Below are 25538 nucleotides of genomic sequence, written 5' to 3' on the forward strand. Positions count from 1 at the left end.
ATTTAGAAAGATTAAACCAAAGAAAAAAATACCAAGTATAAAATTGATCTAGAGACCAATTGTAGGGTTTAGAGAGTGTCAGCATTTGAAATAGTCATGCCTTATTTGTCTTTTTCCTTTATGTGTAGTTTCTTCAAATAGTTTTTTGGTGTTTGGATTGTTTTACTATAAATTATCCTGTGTTTTTAAGTGGTACATGAATGATTAATTTTTTTTTTCAAGTGAATGTGTCAATTTATTATGATTAATGAAGCTAATGGTTAATTTAAAATGAAATTGCATATTAAAAGGAATATTGTATTGTACGATCTCTTAGTTAACTAAGCGGTCAACTTTAACACATTTAGAAGTAGTTATCGGAAACTGAACAACTATTAATAAAAGTTACTAAAAGACTAATTCTCTGATATTAATCAAACTTACAAATTAAGTATGTTTACAAGTAAAAACTTTTGAATTATAATTAAGTCAATACTAATTAAAAATTAATTTCAAAACTTATAAATATAAGTTTAAAATAAAAAATAAGTAATTATATTGTCGAGAGTTAACTTTGTTTATACGATCATCTAGTGGTTTAAACATTGAAACCTGTAACTCCACCACCTAGTTTGAAGGAGAGAAGGAAAGAAGACTTGATTTACAAAGTAATTTAGATAAAAAGCTTAAAATACCAAATAGATAAATCTAGAGATAATTTTACGCTAATTATTTTACAACATTTCGATATAACATTATATTTATTTATTACTGTATTAATATATTCTAAATATAATAAAAATATTACACATATAAATATTGTGAAAAAGTCTATATTAACATATTATTGTTCAATTGTAAAACAAAGGTTACTGACTGTAGTTGTTGACTTGTTAGTATTTTAGATTGTATGTGTTTTTATTTTCCCTCTTCCGAGAATCCTAGTATACTCTTTAGTATTTGGTTAGAGCTTCTGATTTTTTATATCCAACTCATAATTAATTATATCCAACTTAGTACTTGGTCAGTAATGATACGTGTGTTGTACTAATATATTATCAAAAAAAAATGTATTAAAATACTTTTTCCTCTTTTTAAAATTAAGGGAAGTGCTCAAAAATATCATTTTGTAAATGTTTCATCTATTAGATTTGAATTGATCATTTCTGATATAGATAACTTAATTTGTTTCCTCTAATAAAGATATGATAAAAGATTCAAAGCAAACATAATGATGATATCCACTGTTAAACGATCATGGCGATCAATTGTGAAAAATAGGTTTCAATTACAATACATACACTTAAAGTTTAATAATTTTCTAAATTAAAGTTTTATTACTTGTTACATAAATTAAAACCTAAAAATAAATATAATTTAAAAAATTGGAAAATTAAATCGAAACGCTGTAAGAAATATATTTTTTCAGTGACATTTAGGTACTAAAATTTATTAAACACATCTACCATTGTACTAGAGTGTATTACTAATTTAGTAAAATGAAGAACTATTGTATCATTTTTATTTTTCCTCATTTCTCTCTTATTCAAGTGTAACACATTCTCTTTATTTTTTTCTTTTCTAATTTCTTTTGTTTTAATTTTCCTGATTACAACAATAATTTGTGTGCAAAGTAATTTTTGTTCAATTTTCTTAAACAAACTCTATGCTTAATATCAAAATCCTGTTAGATTTTGTTCGGTTGAATTTGTCTGTCAATCAAATATAATATTTTTACATTATTAACCTATGGGTTGTGATAATATTTTTAAGAAAATTAAATGATCAAAGTAAAACAATTTAAATAATAAAAAAATAATTACAAAAGTTTTAAATACATTAGTTATATATTTATTATTATAGTATTTATACAACTATTTGATAGAACTTAATAATTACCGAAGCACTTGTATAAAACTATGGAATAAAAAAGTTTCAAAGATCTGTATCCCACCTCTTGTATACTTATAATACAAAGTGTTGTACCATCCTTCTAATAACGGATTAATGACTATGTTTTCCTTTTATAAAACATTACTCGAGGTAAAAAGGTTGGACGTGTATTTATAGAAAGAACTCCCAACTTGGCTTGTTAGAGGCACATCATCGAGTTACTTTGTATACTGAGTTGCCGACTTTGACTACCTCTTTCTCTCTCCAACTGATTAAGTTTTTTCATTACACTAAGGCGTGATGAAGAACCTCACGCTTTACTCTTAGTTTTACTCTTTTGAATAAATAACACTGCCTATGTTTTGCTACGCTGTTTCTATTCACTCTGCTCCCTCACACGAACTCGCAAAACCCTAATCGCTTCCTCGAAACCTTCGCTTCTTCAATCTTCTCGGTTCTGGCTCCCTCCGTTGCCACCTCCGGACAGTTCCGCCGCTTCTTTCTTCGCTAGGGTTCGTCCTTTCACCTTCAGCTGCGATCGATTTTGTGTTGATGAATTCTGACTATTTTCCTTTAGACTCACAATGGTGATTGTGCAATTTGTTGACGCAGTCGCTGCAATTTCGAATTCCGTTACTTGTTTTGTTTCTGCAGATGGCAGGGGCGGAGAATAGCGACGGGAGCGGGAGTGAACGGGAATTAGCGGGAAATGGTAACAACGGGTTTTTAGAGTGTAGTCCTTCTGCTGGTAGTGAAGGGAACGACAGCGTTTCTTATGCGAACGTCTTGCGTTCGAGGAACAAGTTTGCTGACGCTCTTGCTATCTACGAGCGTGTCTTGGAGAGCGATGGTGCAAATGTGGAGGCTCTCATTGGGAAAGGGATATGCCTTCAGATGCAGAATAAGGGAAGGCTTGCGTTTGAGAGTTTTTTTGAGGCTATCAAGCTGGATCCTCAAAATGCTCGTGCTCTCACACATTGCGGCATTTTGTATAAGGACGATGGTCGCCTGGTGGAGGCTGCAGAGGTATGCCTACCTCTGTTTAATAACTTCGGTTGCTCAAATTGTTGCTTCGCCTTTTTTCTTTTCTGTTGTATCGTTTCTTCAGAATGATCAACTGTTAGCAATGTGGATGATGTCTTTTACCACAGCAAAATTTTCCTATTCTTTTCAGAGGTTGTATTTTTACTAGTCGGAATTTGAGCTTGTAAAAGGTTTATTTGTTGATTTCACGCCGTCTCTCTTCATATGCAGGGTTTTTTGTTGTAATAGATTCACTATGGCTTATAATGTAGCTTTGTTTATGCTATGACCAGTCTTATTGTGTTCTGGATATGAAGTTCTTAAAGTCGTAGATGTCACACATAAGTGTGTTACACTGAATGAAGTTGTACTGAACGTAAGTGTTATACATGTTGATGGAGATGCCCCGTGGACTAGATCTATAATCAAATTATAGCATATAACTGGGTTCAACTCTCATTTTATAAGTCAGTTTTTGAAGTTTGGATTAGACTTAAAAGTTCATTTTCTAAAATGGTACTAAAACATATCCTAGTGAGGTTTGTTAGAACTTATCATGACACTTGCTATCAAGTTACTATTGGACTATCCCTAAATATCTATTCTCATGAGTGGAGATGTCTAGTTTTGGTTGTAAAGGGGTATATTGGAGATTCTACATTGATTAGTAGTATGACCGAATTACTGTATATAAGAGAGTGCAAACCTCATCTCATAAGTTGATTTTATGAGATTGTTGATTTTATGAGATTGAGTTAGTTTTAACGTTAATCTTTTAAGATATACATACATATTAGTGGGAAGCAAGCCTTGTGTTCTATGAACTAGGATATTTATGGCAGTTTATGCTATAATATAACTGAAATTATTGTATGCTACTGGGCTGAGCTGTTCTACCTAAATTGCAAATGATTATTTTTTGAAATGTTAACAATACCAAATTGTAATTTCGAATGACATAATGAAAAATAGTTTGAACTATATCATATATGCATGATAATGTATTTTTCAATGTACTAATTTCAAATTACTCAATATAGTGCATGGAATAAGTGAATAAGGAGTGAGTGCAAAGAGTAATATCAAATAGGGTGTGTATAATGGTACTCTTCCAGTTCCTCTTCATTTAATAGTTTGTTTGTTGGGAATTCAAGGTTGAGTGGTAAAAATACCAGGATTATCTCCACCAATAAGCCACTAGTGAACTACACTAGTGAACTTGATACTACACTTAGTCCAAAATCTTGAGGCATAGGTTTGCAAGCCTTTCTCACTTTCATGTTGCCCAACTTGCCTATTTTTACCCCAATTTTGTTTATATTCTCATCTGGCTTTCAATTATTTTAATGAGAATTAGAATTGATGAAGGATAAAAAAACTAATGAATTGCTGAATCATGTGATTCTCATTAATGACACTGAACTACAGTTATTCATCCATGTATCTCATGATTCAAAGTCAAGCTTCACAATATACAAATTGATCTTTACCATGCTAGTATTTGTACAAGTTGAAATTTATGTGGAATTTATTTCTGTTAATTAAGTTATTTACTTTGAACAGTCGTATCAGAAGGCTTTACGAGTGGATCCTTCATACAGAGCAGCAGCTGAATGCCTTGCCATTGTGTTAACAGATATTGGTACCAACACAAAGCTTGCTGGAAACACTCAGGAAGGAATTAAAAAATATTTTGAAGCCCTCAAAGTAGATCCACATTATGCTGTAATTTTCTCGTACTCTGAATACTTTGCTTTTATCTTTAAAGCTACCAATTTTGTTTATATTTTAGTTTGCATGATATATATTTTTATACTACATGGCTTTTTCAGCCTGCATACTACAATCTTGGTGTGGTCTATTCAGAAATGATGCAATATGACATGGCCCTCACTTTCTATGAAAAAGCTGCAGCAGAGAGGCCAGTTTATGCTGAAGCATATTGCAATATGGGTGTGATTTATAAAAATCGCGGTGACTTGGATTCAGCTATTTCTTGTTATGATAGGTACTCTATATATTTTGAGCTGGGTGTTATTTTCTGAGCCAAGAACCTGTAATAATTTAAATTTTATCTGTTATTTTATTGACTTGACTTTTACTGTTGGGTCTTATAATCAGGTGATGTTTTGTGGCAGGTGTTTAACTGTATCACCTAACTTTGAGATTGCAAAGAATAATATGGCTATAGCTTTGACAGATTTAGGAACGAAGGTGACACATCTGAAATTCTACGTAACGATAACTATGCAATAGCTATTTTTTAGATCCTCTTTATTTTCAACTAAAATACAACTTGTATAGAGTCATTTTATTGCTGATATCTTAATGCAATAGTGGTAAATTTATAATGAAGATTGTCATAGAAAAAAATGATTCTGATGCAATGTAAAGTTGTGTTTGGTAGGATTGAAATGGAAACGTTGGGTTTGTTGCTTAATGACTAGCATTTTAACTTATTTCATCTTAATTTTAAAGGGGCCTTGAGGAAATACAAGTAATTGTTATGTTTGCTGAAAATTGAGAAACAATTTTGGTAAAATCCAAATTTATGGCTTCATACCCTTAATTACTGCTTTCCATTTAATGTTCCTACGTCCTATATTTCCTTGGTACAGCAGTAAGTTGCCGCCTTGTGACTTGGTCTCTTAAAGAGCCTCTTCACTTGCTTTTTTGTTTTGTTTTGAGGTGGGAGGCTGCATATATTTGACCCTTCTAGTCCCCTACGGTGGTCACATAATTGAAGCTCCATTCTGTTGTTCTCCTTGTTTCCCATCCTTGACGAGATACATCTTTGAATCATTTCTATCTTACTAAGATGATTATTTTGGTTTATAGGTTAAATTGGAGGGGGACATCAACCAAGGTGTGGCTCTGTATAAGAAAGCTTTGTATTACAACTGGCATTATGCTGATGCCATGTATAATCTTGGGGTTGCTTATGGTGAGATGCTTAAGTTTGATATGGTACGTTGAGTACAGGCATGCCTATATTTTATCATACTTCTGCACATGTTTTATTATGATATGACAGATGTGCATATTAGTATATACTAATTATATTGTTGGAAATTCAATCTACAATTTAGGCTATTGTATTCTATGAACTTGCCTTCCACTTCAATCCACATTGTGCGGAAGCATGTAACAATCTCGGGGTTATATATAAAGATCGTGAAAACCTTGATAAAGCAGTAGAATGCTACCAGGTAGCGGTGATGACCTTCTCATTTTGTTTAAGCATTGCTGGATAGCATAAATTTTTAATAATTTATTATTGTTGTTATGCAGCTTGCTTTGTCAATCAAACCTAATTTTTCACAGTCGTTGAATAATCTTGGTGTTGTATACACTGTCCAGGTTATGTTTTGCCCAATTACTGAATTTTGTGAGTTGTTGAATATCTACAGTAAGTGATAATCTTTCCTTTTTTCTCCAGGGTAAAGTGGATGCTGCTGCAAGTATGATTGAGAAAGCTATCATTGCAAATCCAACATATGCAGAAGCATACAATAACCTAGGTCTTATTATCTTTTCTGTAATTATTTGTTTGGTTAGTGTTTCACTCCATTTAGTAGTGATTGTCATAGTCAAGGTTGTGCAGATTTATGAATGGCAACTTACCAGCATAATCTAGACTAGGTTATTCTTTGATCAGATGTGAATTGTATTATTTGATTCATATTTCTCTACGTTTGCTGGTTGCTATGAGTCAGTTCAATGCCCATGTATCACTGATGTTTTTCTCCATTATATTAATTTTTTTCTTCATATCTCTCAGCTATAAATGAGAGGTGCGGGTAGTGACACTGATATTATTGTTTGTTCACCTCAGACTAGTCAAAAGGATAGTGCACACCTACCTGCATGGGCATGGGAGCTATGGATGGTTGTGTGGTGTTAGGATCTATTGCATGGAATGGGATTTAAGATGTGTGGTTTATAAGGGCTCTTGCTCAACTAACTTTTCGTGGTGTGCTTCTCCCAGGAGTTTTAATTATGATTGAGTTCCATTTTAGACTTTTATCATGGTCGGAAAAGATTATGGCAAAGAATGCTTGAATACTATGTAATTGTGCTTGTTTTCTCATTGGTTGGGTCTTTTCTGTTGTAGTTAAGTAGTTGTTCAATTGATATTGTTCCTAGAGACTAACCAAGTAGCTGGTTATAAATCATACCTTGAATAATGTAAAACAAAAGAATTCCTGTATTGAAATGATATTAGTGTTGCTGAAGCAAGGGTAAGATAAATAAAATTGCTTTGAAACATTATTTGGAGCAATATAATGTTCTATACAGTAGTTTTGAGTGATTAATATAACTGTGTGTTATTCTTTGCATTGATTTATGGATGTTTCTGCAAGTCCCCATTCCACTCTGCCCAAAAAGCTTTAATTGGTTTTTGTTATTATTTGATTACAAAATCAGATTTTGCAGAAGGGATATGGCAGTGAAAAATTCTGAGTACATCCTTTCGTCATATGCTTATATTATCTTTTTTTGTGCAGGAGTTCTTTACAGGGATGCTGGCGATATAACTGGAGCAATTAATGCTTACGAGCAATGTCTTAAGATTGACCCTGATTCTCGGAATGCTGGTCAGGTGTGGTGCATAATGGGTGATTATTTCGTATTTTGTGTCGTAAATTGTTTAGACATGTGCAATCATGCATTAAATGCATAACACCGCATCTTCTGTTAGGAGTAGGTTTATATGTGAACTGGGATTAAACTAGATATATTGTGGCGGTCCCTATTTTGGATGCATATTATAGTGACCATGATATAGGACACTGGGTGTACAGTGATTGAATAAAATTGCTGTTTAAAAGGTTAACAACTTTCTGTAACAAATGTGTAATGTTGCTAAATTTTGGGCCAGCAACAAATATATTATGGTTTGTTTGGATGGTGTGATGGCTAGTGAATTTGTTCTAATTAGTTGCAAGAAAAAGAAATGACTAGTATTTGTTTACACATTCAAATCAGGTTCTGATACCATGGGGGGATGAATGTATTTTGTCCTTTACTTAAGTTATCTCTTGATCTTTGGAGCTTTTATCCCCTGTATATAATGTCTCATTTTAATGTACCATATTATGCAGAATCGCTTACTTGCAATGAATTACATAGATGAAGGAATTGATGACACACTTTTTGAGGTTCACAGGTCACAGCTTTCCCTAATGAACTTCTTTTTACAGTTCTTGTTTAGCAATATACTTTTTGTGCAAAAATTGAATATGTAACTTGTAAACTATAATGAATCAAATGTTTACATGCAGGAACTGGGGTAGGCGATTCATGAGACTATATCCACGTCACACATCATGGGGTAACTCAAAAGATCCTGACCGGCCCCTTGTGATAGGCTATGTTTCGCCTGATTATTTTACCCATTCTGTATCGTATTTCATTGAAGCACCTCTTGTCTATCATGACTACTCCAATTTCAAAGTGATTGTTTATTCTGCAGTTGTCAAGGTATTAATTGTGAACCCACACACAATTTGCAATATAAACTATATTAATGCATTTTCAAAGCTTTTGACATGACATATATTTTCATGTTCTCTTGAAATTCAAGCATTAACAAAAGTCATAGTTGGTTGGCTTGCAGAGATGCATATTTGTCAATGTTTCACCTCCTTTAATATTGGAAATGTAAAACTACTATTGGAAGGGGTTGCTTTTTCTTCTCCTTAACCAACAACTTTTTGTTCTCCATTAAAATGATTAGTTGGTGAAAGATTCTTAGTCTATGGTCTAGGAGATCGAAATACTTTCTTTTAGAAGGAAAACAACATGACCCATTGGATGGATTTTTTCTTGTGTTGTTCAGTTAGTTATTGGTCCTGCTTTCCAATAGGAAAACTGTGATGGATCAATATATATTTATATTGAATATAAAATATAATCAATAGAAAAGAAAATTGGTCTTAGGTTTCATTCCCCATTCTGGTTTCTTTTTCAAATCATAATTAATTTGTTAGGTTATATACAGTTCTAAAATATCCATAATTTTTACTAAGCAAAGGTTTGTTGAGAGCAACAAGTGTCTGAGATATTGGCTGGTTACAAATTGAAATATAAAACGGAACCTTGAAACTTGATTTAGGATATTTCACAGTAAAGCCTTCCATTGTGGTTATGTCCTATTGTTTGATGATAAAGGGAATACCCAAATTTTTGGATATTGTGATATTGATTGGACATGATCTCCTATGGATAGGCACTCTACTATAAGGTATTGTGTTCTTATTGGAGGAAATATTATTTCTTGTAAAAACAAGACTGAAAATGTGGTTGCCTAATGTAGTGCTGAAGCTGAATATTGGGCAATGACGTGTCTCACTTGTGAACTTGTATGCGGGAAACAATTTCTTCTAGAAGTAAATTTTTTGTGAGATCCAACAAACAAAGATATATTGTGATCACCAAGCTGTTCTCCACATTGCTTCCAATCCATTGTTCAATGAAAGGGCTAAGCATAAAAATCGACGATCTTTTTATTCGGGAAAATTTGTTGTCTAAGGAAATTTGTACTGAGGTTGTTTGATGATCATCTTTCAAACGTGTTAACAAAATCTTTGAAGGGACCTCAAATTGAATTTATTTGTGCCAATCATGGCACATAGAATTTGTATGCTTAAGTTTGAGAGGAAGTTTTAGAAAAGTTATTAAATATAGGTAATTGTAGTTGTATTGGGGAACTGTTATATGTTTTTCCTAGGATATGTCTACTTATTAGCATTAATCACCTAGATATATTTTTTTAGTACCTTTTGGTGTTCCCGGTGTAATTTTTCTTTCATACATAAGAAGATCAGCTGAGAGATAATTAATCTCTTAATCTCTTTAATCATATGTTCAGTCTTAAGTCAAAGCTTAAGCATAGCATTTATTTACAATCCTTATTTGATTCTTGTAGCAAGTCAATTTTAGCGTTGTTTTTATTTTTTTCACTTTACCTTATTTGTTCAGTTTCTTCAAACTTTTAAAGCTTGAACTATACCTGACCTAATAGATTTCTGCCTCCCCCTTCAAGTTTCCATCAGTCAAGTCTCTTTTTAATTATATGCATTTTCCCAAATTCACTGTTTTGACAATTTTTTCATTTGTCCCAGTCCCTACTCCGTCCGTCCCTCCCTTGCTATTAATTCTTTTTGTTTGTGTTGGGGCTTATATGGAACAAAAGCGTAAGCATCAAGTTGTTGCTGTATAAGTTATTGTCCTTGATAGTTATGTTTTATTTATTTATTTTTTCATAAAATGCATGGTAGGCATTACCATGAGACTTTACAATCCCAATTAGGTTGACACCCCAAAGCTCTACAATCATATGCCATTACATGAGAGAATCATAAAAAAACCGAAAAAGGGAATACAAAAGACATGGGTGGACCACACCAAAACCCATGCCAAAAGCAAACTCACTTGAAGACTAAACCAAGCTACCTCAACGAGTAACACCCAATGCCTAGCCAAACCTAAACTTAGGAAGGCCATATCTATTCCTAAAAATATCAAGACCCCAATACAGGAGGTAAACTATCTAACCAGTGAAAGTTAATAAACAACTTTTACTTATTTTTGACCTCTTATTTTTATCTTTAAGCCAAACATAAGTATGACCTGGCAGTTCTTTTTGGGAGAATCGAGAATAGGATTTCATGGAATCAGCTGTTACAATTTACCAAACAACCAATTTTCAAGATGGCTGCGGGGTTAACATTCTGACTTTGGTTACATTAACATACTTTACAGTCTATTGAATTTGTAATAGCATACATGTTTGATTCCTTCACATTTCTTGACTTTCATATAATTTGGAATTGATTTGCATGTTGTAGGCAGATGCAAAAACCATTAGATTTAGAGAGAAAGTTACAAAGAAGGGTGGTATCTGGAAAGATATTTATGGAATTGATGAAAAGAAGGTTGCCGACATTGTTAGAGAAGATCAAGTTGATATTTTGGTAGAACTTACAGGTCATACTGCAAACAACAAATTGGGAATGATGGCATGTCGGCCTGCACCAGTTCAGGTGTGTTTAGACTAAATCATATTTTTATATAACTCGATTTCTTTGTTTTTCAGTTTGTAACTTCTTATCCTTTGTTCCTATATTCATTTATCTATTTTTCCTTTTAACCTTTGTTTAGTTGGATGTTTTTGGATATTGCAGCTTGATTATTAACTATAAACTTTTCATTTCTCAAATGTTGTGAATGGTTAAGAGCCGTGTTTATATTAGAGACCGAAAATGTAGAAGATTAAACAGGGATAATGAGAAAATATATATATTATTCCTGAAAATGAAATAGAAAATACAGCAGGATGATGATTCCTACTGCCAAGAGCAACCTCCTCTAGAGAGCTTCATCTCTGTCTGTCAACTCCCTTTTCATAGCTTCCACTAATTCATATCAGAAGAGGTTTTCTTGCATAGACAACATCAAAAGGTGTTTTCCTTTTGGAAGCATGATAGTTGGTGTTATACCAATATTCAGACCATGAAAGCCAATCCACTTACTACCGTGGTTGGTCTTCCATGTAACAGCGTGAAAAGATCTCCAAATAGTAATTTATAACTTTTGTTTGACCATTAGTTTGTTTGTGGTAAGCAGTGCCCATTTTGAGTGCTGTTCCTTGAAGCTTGAACAACTCTTTCCACAACCAGTCAATTTGCATTACTTAAATTTGTTAATATTTGATGAGCTGCAAGGAAATCCTGAAGATGTCTTTACATGCGTACATGCTTACAGACACACACTTCAAGTAACTTAATTTTGAATATATACCAAGTATATGCATCTTTGTTTTTTTTATTTGAATAAAACATACAGCAATTTCAATGTATATATGCAATACTAATGTTTTAGATATCAAGTTATATGATGTGGTGTGTATCATTCAAGCAACATTCATTATGTCATTTGCTATCATTTTATGCTTTGTATTTATTTGATCTCATGCAAAATTTTAACTTGTGTGCTTTGTAAGCAGGTGACTTGGATTGGTTATCCCAATACAACAGGATTGCCTACAATTGATTATAGAATCACTGATTCTCTGGCAGACCCTCCTGAAACAAAGCAGAAGTAGATCTCTTCAAGAACTTCAGTACTTTCTTGTCATTGACCTATACTATAACACTTTTATACAACTCCTGTTATTTGTTATTTTCTTAGAGTACTTTTCTTTAATTATAGACACATTGAGGAGTTGGTTAGATTGCCAGAGTGTTTCCTTTGTTACACCCCTTCCCCGGAGGCTGGCCCTGTTTCTGCAACTCCAGCACTTTCCAATGGCTTCATCACATTTGGTAGTTTCAACAATCTTGCTAAGGTATCAATTATATTAAAAAAGCGTTATGTGTTTGCTCTTTGTTTACCAAAGGAAAATTATTAAAGATAATAAGTTATATGTTCTCTGATGTGTGTGCTTCTATTTCTTTAGATTACACCGAAGGTATTGAAGGTTTGGGCGAGGATATTGTGTGCAATTCCAAATTCGCGCCTTGTGGTAAAATGCAAACCATTTTGTTGTGATAGCGTGCGGCAAAGATTCCTTTCAACACTAGAGCAGTTAGGCTTAGAGCCGCTACGTGTTGATCTTTTGCCCCTTATTCTGCTTAACCATGATCATATGCATGCCTATTCTCTAATGGACATAAGGTAATATCTCTATTTTGTATTCCTTGAGTGATTTTATTATCTTCCTTACACTAAGATTTTCTTAGTTGTGCATGTTGTGTTGATATGTATTTTACTACACGGGCCTAGGTCCATTGCTGAATAATTCTATGCACACATGCACGCACACATACACACACATACACACACGGACACACACACATATACACACACACACATAATGTTCCTTTGTTGTGTCCTAGACAAAGAAGGATTCTATCATATGACTCCTTATGTTTTATCTCTATATGGTCTCTGGAGCGTAATTTGAACCCATTGCCTGGCCTCTTAGTGGATCCAGTGTCCATTCATGCCTGTTTCTTTTTTCAGAAATTGCCTCTTTCCAATTTTTGGCATTGCCTCTTCATTGTGCACTTTTTCTGGCCGTTTTCCACCATTGTTGCTACCATTGTCATTCATTGATGTTAATCTTCTCTCTCGCTTTGGCATAATTCGTCATGTGTGGCAGCATGTTTGGCCACTGTTTCAGCTGTTCTTATTGTTTGGTCATTTTTATTAATGAAAAAGATTATCCTTGGTGGTCCAAACTTGATGCCTAAGCTTTTAGCATTCATTAATCGATTATTTGTCCTTCCTACCTTTTGAGCTTATGAGAGATGTGTTGGGGTTTAGGAACTTACCTTAATTTTATACACCAATGATACTAACATCTCCATGGTGTTTGCCAAAATCTCTCTTGTATCATTGTCCTAAATGCCTTGATGACTGAGTACTTTTGCAAAATTTATGGTCATCTACAAGACTTCAATGAAATATTGCCTCCTTGTGTTGCTCCTACCCAAGAACTAAAGCAACAACAAACCTTCTTTGTGTTGAACACCTTGTATAGGTTTCAGGCAAATATTTGTCAATCTATAACTAGATTATGGGGTCTATGACTGTGTCCACATTGAACTTTGCTCGGTCCTTTCTATGTCTTGTGCAAGTTGTCCCTTGAGTTATCAATTTTTTGCCCCTGTTGTTCCTCCCGATTCTTGTGCCACTGCCTTGTGATATTTTTGAACTTTCAACTCTCTTCGATGACTTCCTCAAATGGTATGAGGAAGTCATACCTCTAGTTCCTTTGTTTACCGGTTTCATTGACTCCACCTCGCTTGGGCCTTGGATCCTTGACTTTGGTGTCATCGATCTTATCTATGGTAGTAGATCTCTTTTCTCATCCTTTTCCATTTCTAGTTATTTGCCCTTTCTCACTGTATTTAATATCACTGTATTTAATATCGAGCCCCATCTCGTGGGGTTGATAGTGTCCATCTTCCAACTTCTCTCTTGATTGATGGATCTCCTTTATGGCCCTTGATCTAAGTTAAATTTATTATCCCTTCACCATCTTACCTGTTTTGTTTTTATTGAAGTCCTTGTTTTCTAATAGGACCAAAGTTTGGGAAGGATGATTGGCATTCAATGTGAGTGTCATTGCCTTTATCAACATCAATCTTTTACTTATGTTGGCTTGGTGGTGGATTATCCTTCTCCCATCCGTGCTCAAATGGACCCTCCCAGCTTTACCAAACCTAAACACCTTGTACCATGTCCAAACTGTCTTCTTTGTTGCAAGTCATGTCAGTTAGGAAAACATAGTTGCAGTCTTTTTCCTAGGAGTATCCTCAAAGCTTTGTCTCGTTTTCGTTTAGTTCACTTAATTACTGATTATTGTCAATGTTCTTGGTTGTTCTAAATGAAAAGTCGTTGAGTTGTTTTCCATATTTCAATTCTTGGTGTTTCTATCTTTTATTTTCCATAGTGATAATTCTCATGAATATCTCTTCCATTCTTTTCAAACCTTCATGAATTCTGATAAGACCTTTAAGGTGTATGTTAGGAAGAAGGTTCAACATCAGAGGTTTCATGACAGTTAAGGATGGTTGAGCAGTTTAGGGGTGGTTAGTGGTAGTTATTAAGTCTAGTAAGGGTTATCTTTTGAGGAGGAAATGGTTCCTCCTGGTGGGTGGGTTGTATTTTCGTTTCTGGAACAGGCTTGTGATGTGTAGAAGGGATAAACTTCCCTTGGAAGCTGTTGAATGTTTTCTGTATTATGTTTTCTTTAATTAAAGTATTATCTTACGTTATGCAGTAAGATTTCAGTGCTTATTTCTTTACTGAATCTGAAAATCTGGTTTCTTGTTTGCAAGAAACCTAGCAGATTCCCATTGTATTCTTAGGCAAACCTCATGGGCATATATACCGCACAACAAAATGGGGTAGTGAAGTGCGAGAATAGACACCTTAATGAAACAACTCATTCTTTTACATCATGCTATCTCATCAATTGCATGGCATATTTAGTCTTCAACAACCAAATAGCTCAATCTATTTTGTTCTCATAAACCTTTCCATCCATTGAATCCCGTAGTTTTCAGATTTTCCTATTTTGTTCTCAAGTTTAGTCTTTCCATTAAAAATTGTCATTTAAGATTGTGCTTAGGATTTTTATATCATAGGTTTTCTACATGCAGTGGGTTTAATCTCAGTGAATCATAAGATTCTATTATGTTGTTGTTGATTGTTTTGTATTTCTAGGAAAATGGATATCTGTGAAAAATGTATATCTTATCACGATAGAAGGACTCCTTGCACTAACTTTGATCTTGTGATACATTGTATAAACTCTTATGCCTTGTTTCATGTAGTTTGGATACATTTCCATATGCTGGAACAACAACAACTTGTGAATCTTTATATATGGGAGTTCCATGTGTCACTATGGCTGGTTCAGTACACGCACACAATGTTGGTGTTAGTCTTCTCAGAAACGTTGGTAAGATCTTCATAATTTTTGTTTATTGTCAATATATGCATATTCTTCTACAATTTTAGAGTTTTGTACCATAACCACCATTCTAATTCATGTGTTCAGCCATAGTAGTCAATGGCAGCTAGTGTTGCGGCTGCCCCCAAAACTTCCATGGTGGGTTATTCTGAAAAACGAAGAAAACACCTACAATTTAAAACATTCTGTTTAAGTTTCATGACCAACCAATAGGTTTGAGGAGCAAGAGCTGCAAAACTACGTATCACCAGGTTCAAAACAGAAAAATAGTCGAACTTGATGACCAAAACAGCAAAGGAAATCAAATTAGAAAGTTCAAGACTGCTAGAGCAAGTTTGTAAAGACTAAATTCTAAACATTTTAACATCGTAGTTTTCAGCAGCAATGTCAAGCATCACACTTCCTTTCCTCTTCATCACTTTCACTGTTGAAAATTTATTCATCCTTTTCACTAACCTCCTCTTCACTAAATCGTATAACAAGCCTCCTCTAAATGATATTATCTCTTGTAATTTTGGTCGGACTACATGGAGCAATGACTCGTGTGGCATGACTTGATCATGCGTGGATGAAGATAAAGGATACATTGACATATAAGGGATTGTCTATCATCCTATTCCTCTTGAGAGAGAGTTGAGGGAAAGATAGATGAACAATATCTCTTTTTTCTATTTATCATTGATTCAATCTACGAACCAAGTCAAAAGAGTTCTTTGAGTTCCCTAAAGCCCTTAGCGGATTGTGGATCATTTCTGCCAACAAAATAACTTAAAAGTACTACTCTAGATGTAGGGAGGTTCAACACACACACATACACATAGATCTCCACACTGGCGAGATATTGTTCACTTTGGATGACTTTCTTTTGGTACCACTCCAAAAGGCCTCTTACCAATGGAAGTAATATAAGTCCATGTCCATCTCTTATTTTATCTGATGTGAGACTTTGTTTGTATCCAATACTAGGAGAAAGAAAGGGCTTTTCTGACTAAAATGAAATATACTTCCTGATTAAGAAATGAATGTTATTCAATAGCGAAAAAATTAAGGTTCATGTCTTTAGATTTACAAATAAAAGTTAGCAGACTAAAGTCTAAAAGATGAAGCAAAATCTGATGATAAAGTTCTTTTGGTCATGTATAGCTTAATTCGTTTGTTGACATGTTTTAAAATTAAATCTCAAAATAGAACATTAAAAGTAGGCTGAGGCCAAGGTAGACCACTATCATAGGTTTTCCATCCTACATGATAATTTTTTGACGATCAATTAATGGAAGTTTTGAATGTTCATTATAGACATTCTTTATGAAATCTTGTCCTTTGCCAATCTCCTTGCAACCTCCAATCTTGTTTGTTTCCTCCTTCACTGTCGTGATCGGCGACCATCCAAGGACACATTTCTAAACTCTTTCTAAATCTCCCATTGCCTTGCAAATTGCTCCTTACTCCTTTAGAAAAGGGGGAGAGGGATTTCCAAGACACATAACTTACATCCACATATCAAAAAATTAATTCCATTCTGGATTCAAGATTTTTATTTTTTTTGAAGAATATCTATTTTGCATATGTGAACAAGATGGTGGCCCTTGCACAGTCCAATATCAAATCTCAAGAATCTCAAGGTTTCAATGTTAGATATTGAAATTCAATTACAGAGTTCTGAAATTGAATGTTTGATGTTGGAAAATGTAGATTTGAAACGAAGTTTAGGTCAGAATTACAACTCCGTCCAAGAAGCACTTACGGGAAAATTGAATGCAAATTGTCATTTAGTAAAGGTTTGGCTATTTGACTATGGTAGATTCACCAGCTTTTGTGATGAAAGGGGATCTTTACTATTTGCATTCCAAGAGACTTGTCACACATGGATGGCCCCAACCACCATGCTCATTTTCAAGATGTTTGAGGGGGAGGGACAAAGTGTAATTTATGAGTTGAAGGGAGATCTGGTGCCATAAGGCTTGTTGATGTTGTGGAGATTGTCTTAAGAAGTGAATTTTAATCCTAACTCAACCTTACAAAACGGTCTTGTGAGGTGAGGTTTACACACACTTATCTCCAGTCGATGTGAAATCTCAAAAACACCTCTTTCATGTTGAGGCACATACATTTCAAGCATGGACACTAATGGGCAGTTTGATAGTGAGTGACACTATAGGCCTAAGAAACAACAAATCTTTAAGAATGGTTGCGGATTGAGATGGTGGACGGGTTGTGGAGACTACCAATGATGACCAAAGGATTGTTTAAAGGAGAGGGCAAATGTTTCAATATGGAGGAATGTATAATAAACACATGTACTTAGACTACCAACAATGATCAAAGGATTGTTTGAAAGAGAGGGGAGAATGTTTCAATAAAAAGGAATTTGTGATAGCAATACGCTCCTAGACGTAAAATAATCCTAAATAAAAGACACCGAAAAAAGTTTGGTCCAAGTTCTGTTTACACAACCAATCCTAAATGTAGTGTGTAACTGTCTGTAATGTAGAAATTTATGTCGTGCAAATTGTAGAAGATCTCTATTTATGGGAAAATAATATGTATAACAAAGTAACTTTCCCAAGATTTCACTCTATGAAGGAAATATGACTCTTATTCATTGTTTTTTTTCATGATTATCATTGCTTTTATTTATTTACTAGCATATTTTTGTTCCCTTATCTTAAAGGTTTTGATTATTGCAAATAGAGATGATGATAATGTAATTGGTGGCATTGTGATCAATAAAATCATTTTTTATTTCCTTAAATAATCAATGAAAGTTAACATGCACCCTGCTCCACTATGGAATTAACATTTGACAGTCCCACATGTTTGAATTGATATAATCTAGAGCCCCCTGCGTTGTGTAAACTTTAGTGCTAAATTTTACTCTGCATTGCTTTCCATAAACACAAAGCTCTCAAAAATCTAGATTCCTAATTTCAACATAACCCTTATAAGTATTAAGGCACATGTAGAAACTTTCATGTCTTCCATCTTGTGAACTTTGGAGTTCCAACGTTTCCCTTTATTACCTGATATGGCTTGTGTTTGCATCTCTTGGTTCCTGCTGATTTTTTTTTGTTCTAAGCCCGTGATTTTTTTATGCTTAGATTGTAATTTTGGTTCTCCTTAATTTTTGATCCCTTATTTTGGTCCTTTTTTGTGATCTTAGTTTCCATATTTTAGAAAATTCATTATTTTATTTTAATTCTCAGTTTCACACACCTTTTATTTCCTTTATTGTTGTTTGATTCAACCTCATACCTAAATTTTTGTTTAAGGTATTATGTAAAGTAATTTAATGAATTAAAATGTAAGATTGAAAGAAATAATTGTATGCAAAATTGAGAATTGGACCAAAATGGTGGATTTTCCAAAATCTAGGTATTAAAATCATGGAAACAAATAGAACCAGAATTATAAATTAGACATTAAAGGGAGACCAAAACTATAATTTAGCTTTGTTATTTCTTCGCCATTTTTATAGCTTTTACTTAGCAAAGCATAATTTTATTTTTTATTTTCGGCCGTAGTTGCAAGACTGTTGAATATTTTACTTATTTCAACCAGGGATGGAGCATTTGATTGCCAGAAATGAAGACGAGTACGTTGAATTGGCTAAGAAGTTGGCTTCTGACATTTCCTCACTACATAATTTGAGAATGAGCCTACGAGATCTCATGTCTAAGTCCCCTCTCTGTGATGGTGCAAAATTTACCTTAGGTCTAGAGTCAACTTACAGAAATATGTGGCACAGGTATTGTAGAGGAGATGTTCCATCTTTGAAACGCATGGAATTGTTAGAAGAAGTTGCTATGGGTGACATGACAAATAAGAATTCTGAGCAATCAAGAATTGCAAACTCAAGGGAGGACAGTCCTGGATCTGTCAAGGCCAATGGATTTGATACAATGCCGGTGTCAAAGCTTAACATAGACAGCTGCGAAGAAAACGGCGGGTCATCAAATGGCGGTAGTAAACAAGGAAAAAGACAGGTTAATGTTGAATTTCATCCGAGAATCCTTTTGTAGTGATTCGAGAATGTAGAACTTGATTACAATAGTTGTACCATTATGATGTATAGTTGCTGTTGGAAGAAGCTGAAAGCAATCATTGCATCGCATAAAGTTAACTTGCATATAGGGGGTGGGGGCTATAGAAAGTAAGTCATAAAAGCCCCTTCGGTGCGGTGGATGGGCAAAAAGGTGAAGCTACCTTGAGCTGCAGTCTGTAACGTTTTTTGGTAGCCGATGCCTGCTGGATATTCCTACCCTTGATTTTATTAATAGATTAGAGCGTGGCAATTTGTTTTTACTGCTTTTGAAATTGGCATTTTTTTGTGGGCGCGCAATAGCTTTATTGGGGATTGCTTTTTGCACTGCCATGGTTTTCTCCTACACACTATGGGGTGTATGTAGAAGACAAAAATGACCCTAAGTAATCAAAAACCTAATTCTATTTCATCTTTTCTACACTTTCTCGTTGGTTGTCTTTATCACCAATTGCCGCTCCCACTTCCAATCATATTGTCACCATTATAACCATTATTATTGTTGCAGTTGTGACGATGAAAGTGTAAAATTTATTTTTAGTTGTTTTTATCAGTTGTGCGTATACTTTGAATTTCTTGATTTGGAAGATTCAGATTGTAGAATATGGTTAGTTGTGGATCTTGTAATCCATAAGTAAAATGTCTTAAGTTCAAAATGCCTTTTGGATTTTGTAATTTTAAATAGTTTATTCAGAAATGTATCATCTAGGTATTTTTTTTTATCCAAAAAGGTTTCTTTGGGGCCGTGGGATTTTTTTTTGTATTATACAATCTGAAATATATTTCCAAGTATGGTACGTATGGTATTTGGGATTTTATAATTTCGAAGGTGTTTTTACTTCAGGTGTTGAAATCGTATTGTGAAATTTAATGTTGAACGCCAAATTACCATTTCAAATTGCAGTTCGGAAAATTTAGGGTGTTTTTAATTTCACAATTTAAAACATTTCCAAATTAGAAACCTGAAACTTGTTACAATCAAGATGGAAAATGTAAATCTCAAACATCTGGCATCCTTCAAACGATTTCCACTTCAACTGTGTTGTCAAAATGTGTGGCTACATGAAACCTTCGTTGTCATTTAATTGAAGGACAAAAGGATACTTTCAAATTTATGGGGTTGGAGGAGAAAAATATTGGTGCAAAAACCAATCCAAAGAAAACAAGTTTTAAAGTTTATGTGATTTTGATAAACAAACCCCTGATAAAGTTTCTTTGGCCAGCAGCATGACTTAAATTTATATAGTTGTGAGATTAATCTAACACATTGAAACTCTAAAAAGTAAATGTATTTTTTGGGATTGTGAATAGAAGTATTCAGCATATTTTAATTTAATAAAAAGACCAACGAGAATGTTTATAAAAGAATTTTGAAATACTCTCGATATAATACTATAACAGTAACAATACATTAGTTTGGAAGTCATAGCCAGCAGCAGCGTATAAAAGGTCTAGTGTGCTTGGGTTACTCTTTGAAATTAGTATTTTATGATTCTCGATGAGAACGGCGTTTAACACAACGGAAAGGAAGATTACCAAATGAGTTGGTATACCGGTTGACCAAAGGCGACTCTACAAACACACATCTAATCATTAGTTGCACATATTCCGATTTATCGAGTGTGAAATAAAAACTACTGCTCAAAAAATAGTCTTGAAAAAAATGTCTTCAGCATATGGATGATTAGAACAAAAAATTAAAATTGACAGTTCTCAAGACTCCTCTTAGCACTCTCAAATGCTATTTTGTTTAGTTTGGTTCATCACTAATCCTTCACTGAGGTACGCAGTATCTTCACGTCATGGATGGGCCTGAAGAAACAGAAAATGTTCATGGAAAGTTCATAAAGTAAGATCATAGAAAGTCCTCATTTTTACTTCAACATGTTGTTCAAAACATTTATTCATAAAATTATGTTCTTCATGGAAGCCCCATTACTATAAATATACTCTAGTTATCAAAATACACACTATAGCTTCTTCCTCTTCATTCATAGACCTCGCTGTAATAAAACTTGTAAGATGCATCATTCTCCAAAAAAAAATCAGGAAAACGCTTAACCCAATGTCTATGGCCAAAATTATTGGTTATATGCATAGTATATATTTTAAATGGTTTTATTGAAAGATATTTGACATACCTATCGTTGTTATCTGTTTGGACGCTGCCAAGTCGTTTGATAATTTCCATTCCCCTACACACTCTTCCGAATATTGTGTGTTTTCCTGGCGGGAACAGAAACAGGAATTGAGTATCATTAGACATTTCATGCAATGAATTAGAATGATCAATCATAAACTAAACGATGTGATTGCAACTGTTCATCATTCTGATTCCACCATAGCTATGTATGCCTAATTATTTACTTGAGTCAACTCTAGCAATTAATAAAAATATTAATCAGTAGGACAGCAGGAGTGTTTACCTTGAATCTTATATTGGAGAAATCACATTCATAAAATATTAAAGAGAGAGAGAGAGAGTCCCTCTCGTTTTAGCCTTCTTATGGATTAGTCATGGGAACTAAGGTAAGAAAAATAAGAGAAAAAAAAAATTACAGTTGAATGAAGAGATGAGCTAAATATAATGCCTAAAACATTGTCTTCTCCAAAAACAGAAAGGAACACAAACAAGACACTTTCTAGTATTCTCTGTATCAGAGTTCTTTAAACCGTTGTTAATAGTCTATATTGATGGGGATGAAGAGGTTTTATATAACTGTGCTAATTGCTAATTGCTGTTTCGGATGGAAAGCCTGAGACAAAGTCACGACCTTCTAGAAACGACAACAATGCACACTCTCTCTCTATCTCGTGATGATTGTGGACTTTTGCTTCTCTTACCGATTGGCTACTACCTGCAGGTTAGCACTCCGACGCTCAAGTCAGCAGGATAATAGCTCGAATTTAGTAATGCTTAGTTAAAAATCCAACCCTTTACCTGACACTCTACCTTCCTATTTATAGGCGTGTGTATTTGGATATGGGCTGCAACTGCCTATACGCAGTGGGCCATGATCTCCGCAACTGCCTATACGTAGTGGGCCATGATCCCTAATACTTCGCTGTCAGCGTAACTGTTGGTAACTTCCTCCTAGTCATCTGCGAAACNGCGGGTTGCAGGCCCCGCTATCTCGGCGAAACTTTCGCCCCACTCCTTGCTCCGTAGCGTATTATTATGCCAATCTAACACGATATATCCCGAGCAGGTCTTCGGTCTTCCCGATCACCCAACCGGTGCACCCGAACAACCCAATATCTTCAATCATAATGCTATTCTCTTTTTATGCTTTGCCCCACTTAACTCCATCAACAATTCTCCCGACCGCACTGCCGGTGCACCCGATCATCTGTATAATGTAGTATATGAGGGTATTTGATTCATCCTTCAACATACCCGATCACACTACCGGTGTGACCGATCATCCGAATGTATCCCATCTCCTCAATACACATAAGTCCCCCGAGCCCCAAGCGTTCGCAGTACGCGAAGGGGTTTGTATATGCCGTTTCCCGCCACTTACATAATTTGAAATTTGGAGCGACGAAAGCCACACGATGAGCAGGGTTTGAATGGTTGAGACGCACTGTGGAGGGTTGTACCTAGAAATTTGAAACGCCACCTTATCTGAACCGTTAGATGTTATCTTCGTGAACGGTTACGATGAACTGCCGAAACCGCTTTATGCGGCTATAAATAGGGGGGTGGTCTCTTGCCATTTGTCTGCTTCTGAGATTTGCTGCTAGCGCCCCCCGATCAGTCAACTCGCCAGCTCGGTCATCTGTCCAGGTACATGTCTCTATCATCTCAGTCATCTAGTAGGTCTAGGAGGGAAGGGCGGGGGTATGATGATGATGGGGAGGTTACTTCATCATCAACCGGTTCTTCTTCGGCTACTTCGTCCCGCTCGTCCGGGGACGAAGTGGCTTTTAACTATGACAACTCTCGCATGTGGACTTCTGTCCTTCCCCCACCCATAGTGCGGGGATACGATTGGGCACCCCATGAGGTTAAGAATTATGCCCCGTACTTTATATCAACTGCATCTATTAGGCATTTGCTAGAAAAGATAAATGTGTTAGCCACTGTTAGGGATATAGATGATTATACCTTTGTTGTCTGCCGAACGAATGAAAGAGCCTGTCATGGTCGGGAAGGTTATACCCTTGACTTTTTCTATGTATATATCGCTTTGTTTCGTGATCTAGGAGTTAGGTTACCCTTTTCAGAGTTTCAGATGGGAGTATTAAGGGAATTGAATATTTGTCCCGTTCAGCTTCACCCGAACGGGTGGGCTATGATGCAAGCTTTCAGCGTACTATGCGCTGGTTTAGTACTTACACCAACTCCCAAATCATTCCTCTACTTCTTCCGTGCCTTACCCAACCCTAACCGATCTTGGGTATCTTTAATTCCGGCCAAAGATAAACAATTGTTTGCTCCCTTTAATTCTTCTTATAAAGANTTTAAGTCTAACTTTTGTAAAGTTGCNATCCGAGACTCTGGTCGGCCTAAGTATTTTTTCAATGATGGCCAACCAAAATTCCCTTTATACTGGACCGAACACCCCAATCGAATCGATTCTTGGCCTAAGACANACATGACCGAAGCCGAGCTGGACGTCATAAGCCAAGTTGACCTGTTACCAAGAAAAACCTCCTCGCGTAGATTAATTGAACTGATCGGGACAGATGATGACACTTTAAGATCTAAAGTGTTCGGTAAGCTCCTGCACCTTTACTGCCGCCGAACGGTAATTATTAACTAGTCTAAATTGTCTTTTGTGCTGCAGATTGTTTTAGTGGAATGGAACAGCACGAAGCCTTCGCCCGTTTGATGGCCAGAAAAAAGAAGTTGACAAAAGTTGGTGAGGGTACCTCCTCGGCCTCCCCTGCTGGATCGGTAGGTGGAGCGTCTCCGGTTGTAAATCTTGAAGCTAATGAGGATGTGAAGGTAGTTCAACCTCCTCCCAAGAGAACGAAACAGAAAAGGAAAACTACAGAGAAAACTCCTTCTCCCTCAAAGAAACAAAAAGTCAAGGGTCCCTTACTGACCGGTCCCTTAGACCCAAATGTGCATGTAGCCGACCGGGTTCAGTTCAACCTGAGCCCTGAAGAACGAGCCCCCTTCAAAAATATGACTCCAAGTGAGGCGTACAACATGGGATATGAGCTGATAATGCGTGCAGGCGTATGTATGAATTACGCTGCTGGTACCACCAAACCTTTATTGGTGGTGGAATTGGAAGCTGCCAACCAGCAAGTGGCTGACTTGAAGAAAGACAACGCTGCCTTGACCGCTCGGGTGGAAGAAATAACCAAGGCTGCTGAGGATGCCAGAATTAAAGCTAAAACTGCCCTGGATGCCTCCCAAAAGAAAGTGGCTTCCTTACAGTCTTCGGTTGAAACTCTGCAAATCAACTATGATAAGGCTAAGTCCGACTATGCTGAACTATTGAAGGAAAAACTTAGTGCTGTTGCTGAACGAGACATGTTGCTGAAAGAAAAATCAGTCCTTGAGGATCAAGTATGCCAGGAACGTGAACTTGGTTTTCAACAAGGTATAGGGCAGTGTCACTATTTTTACAACACTCCCCTCGAGGATCCAAATTTTGACATCATGAAGCTATTCGTGGATGGGAAGTTGGTTGACCTTGGTGGTTCAGTTTCACCCACGGCTGAAGAAACATCTCCTATTCCTACCACTGCTGCACCTGCTGATGCCACACCACCTTGATGAAAATTAGTCAATGTACCCAAATGTACTTACTGTTTTTGTGATGAACTTTGTTTACGATTGCTTTGACCGCACTTTGTATCTTTCATGTTCGGTGTTAGTACTTTCCGTTTGCTAGTAGCACAACTATGTACCCCGTTGCTTTTGCATGAAAATTTGGTTTGTGTTGTCTCATGATTCTGGTGTTTGCTTCGCTTTAGAGTTGATTGGCTAACGATTTCGATACTGAGAAGTTAATTATCTGACTTCGGACCGATCACCCTTGCGTATCACCCGATCGGAAATCAATTTTCTGATTTCCAAACTTTGAAGTTAATTTTCTAACTTCAAACCGAGCATCCCTGCCTATCAACCGATCGGAAAGCACTTTTCGGATT

General features: G+C 35.4%; 2 protein-coding genes across 3 annotated transcripts in view; one reads left to right on the top strand and one right to left on the bottom strand.

The window, feature by feature from the left end:
* Window positions 1-2072: 2072 nt before the first annotated feature.
* LOC106757630 (probable UDP-N-acetylglucosamine--peptide N-acetylglucosaminyltransferase SPINDLY) lies at window positions 2073-19836 on the top strand. 2 transcript variants are annotated; one of them, XM_014640348.2, is made up of 18 exons: window positions 2073-2384; window positions 2485-2898; window positions 4459-4620; window positions 4728-4903; window positions 5034-5109; window positions 5734-5862; window positions 5985-6104; window positions 6187-6255; window positions 6335-6416; window positions 7404-7498; window positions 8001-8065; window positions 8181-8379; window positions 10749-10943; window positions 11906-12000; window positions 12112-12247; window positions 12359-12576; window positions 15246-15373; window positions 18944-19836. In XM_014640348.2, exons 2-18 carry the CDS (start codon window positions 2527-2529, stop codon window positions 19402-19404), a joined length of 2778 nt encoding a protein of 925 aa, XP_014495834.1. In that variant the 5' UTR covers window positions 2073-2384; window positions 2485-2526; the 3' UTR covers window positions 19405-19836. The 2 variants fall into 2 exon arrangements, with proteins under 2 accessions (XP_014495834.1, XP_014495833.1); XM_014640347.2 differs by having other exon boundaries at window positions 2527-2898.
* A 1159-nt stretch (window positions 19837-20995) lies between these two features.
* Window positions 20996-25538, bottom strand: part of LOC106757975 (peptidyl-prolyl cis-trans isomerase CYP18-2) — a 10928-nt gene continuing 6385 nt past the window's right edge. Inside the window, exons 5-6 of the mRNA XM_014640846.2 lie at window positions 21566-21650; window positions 20996-21236 (exon numbers count right to left, since the gene is read on the bottom strand). Of these exons, the coding sequence (XP_014496332.1) occupies window positions 21191-21236; window positions 21566-21650 (131 nt within the window). The 3' untranslated portion in view covers window positions 20996-21190. The remainder of the gene's footprint in view (window positions 21237-21565; window positions 21651-25538) is intronic.

This window comes from Vigna radiata, chromosome 3 (genome assembly GCF_000741045.1).
Source record: "Vigna radiata var. radiata cultivar VC1973A chromosome 3, Vradiata_ver6, whole genome shotgun sequence".
Classification (NCBI taxonomy): domain Eukaryota; kingdom Viridiplantae; phylum Streptophyta; class Magnoliopsida; order Fabales; family Fabaceae; genus Vigna; species Vigna radiata.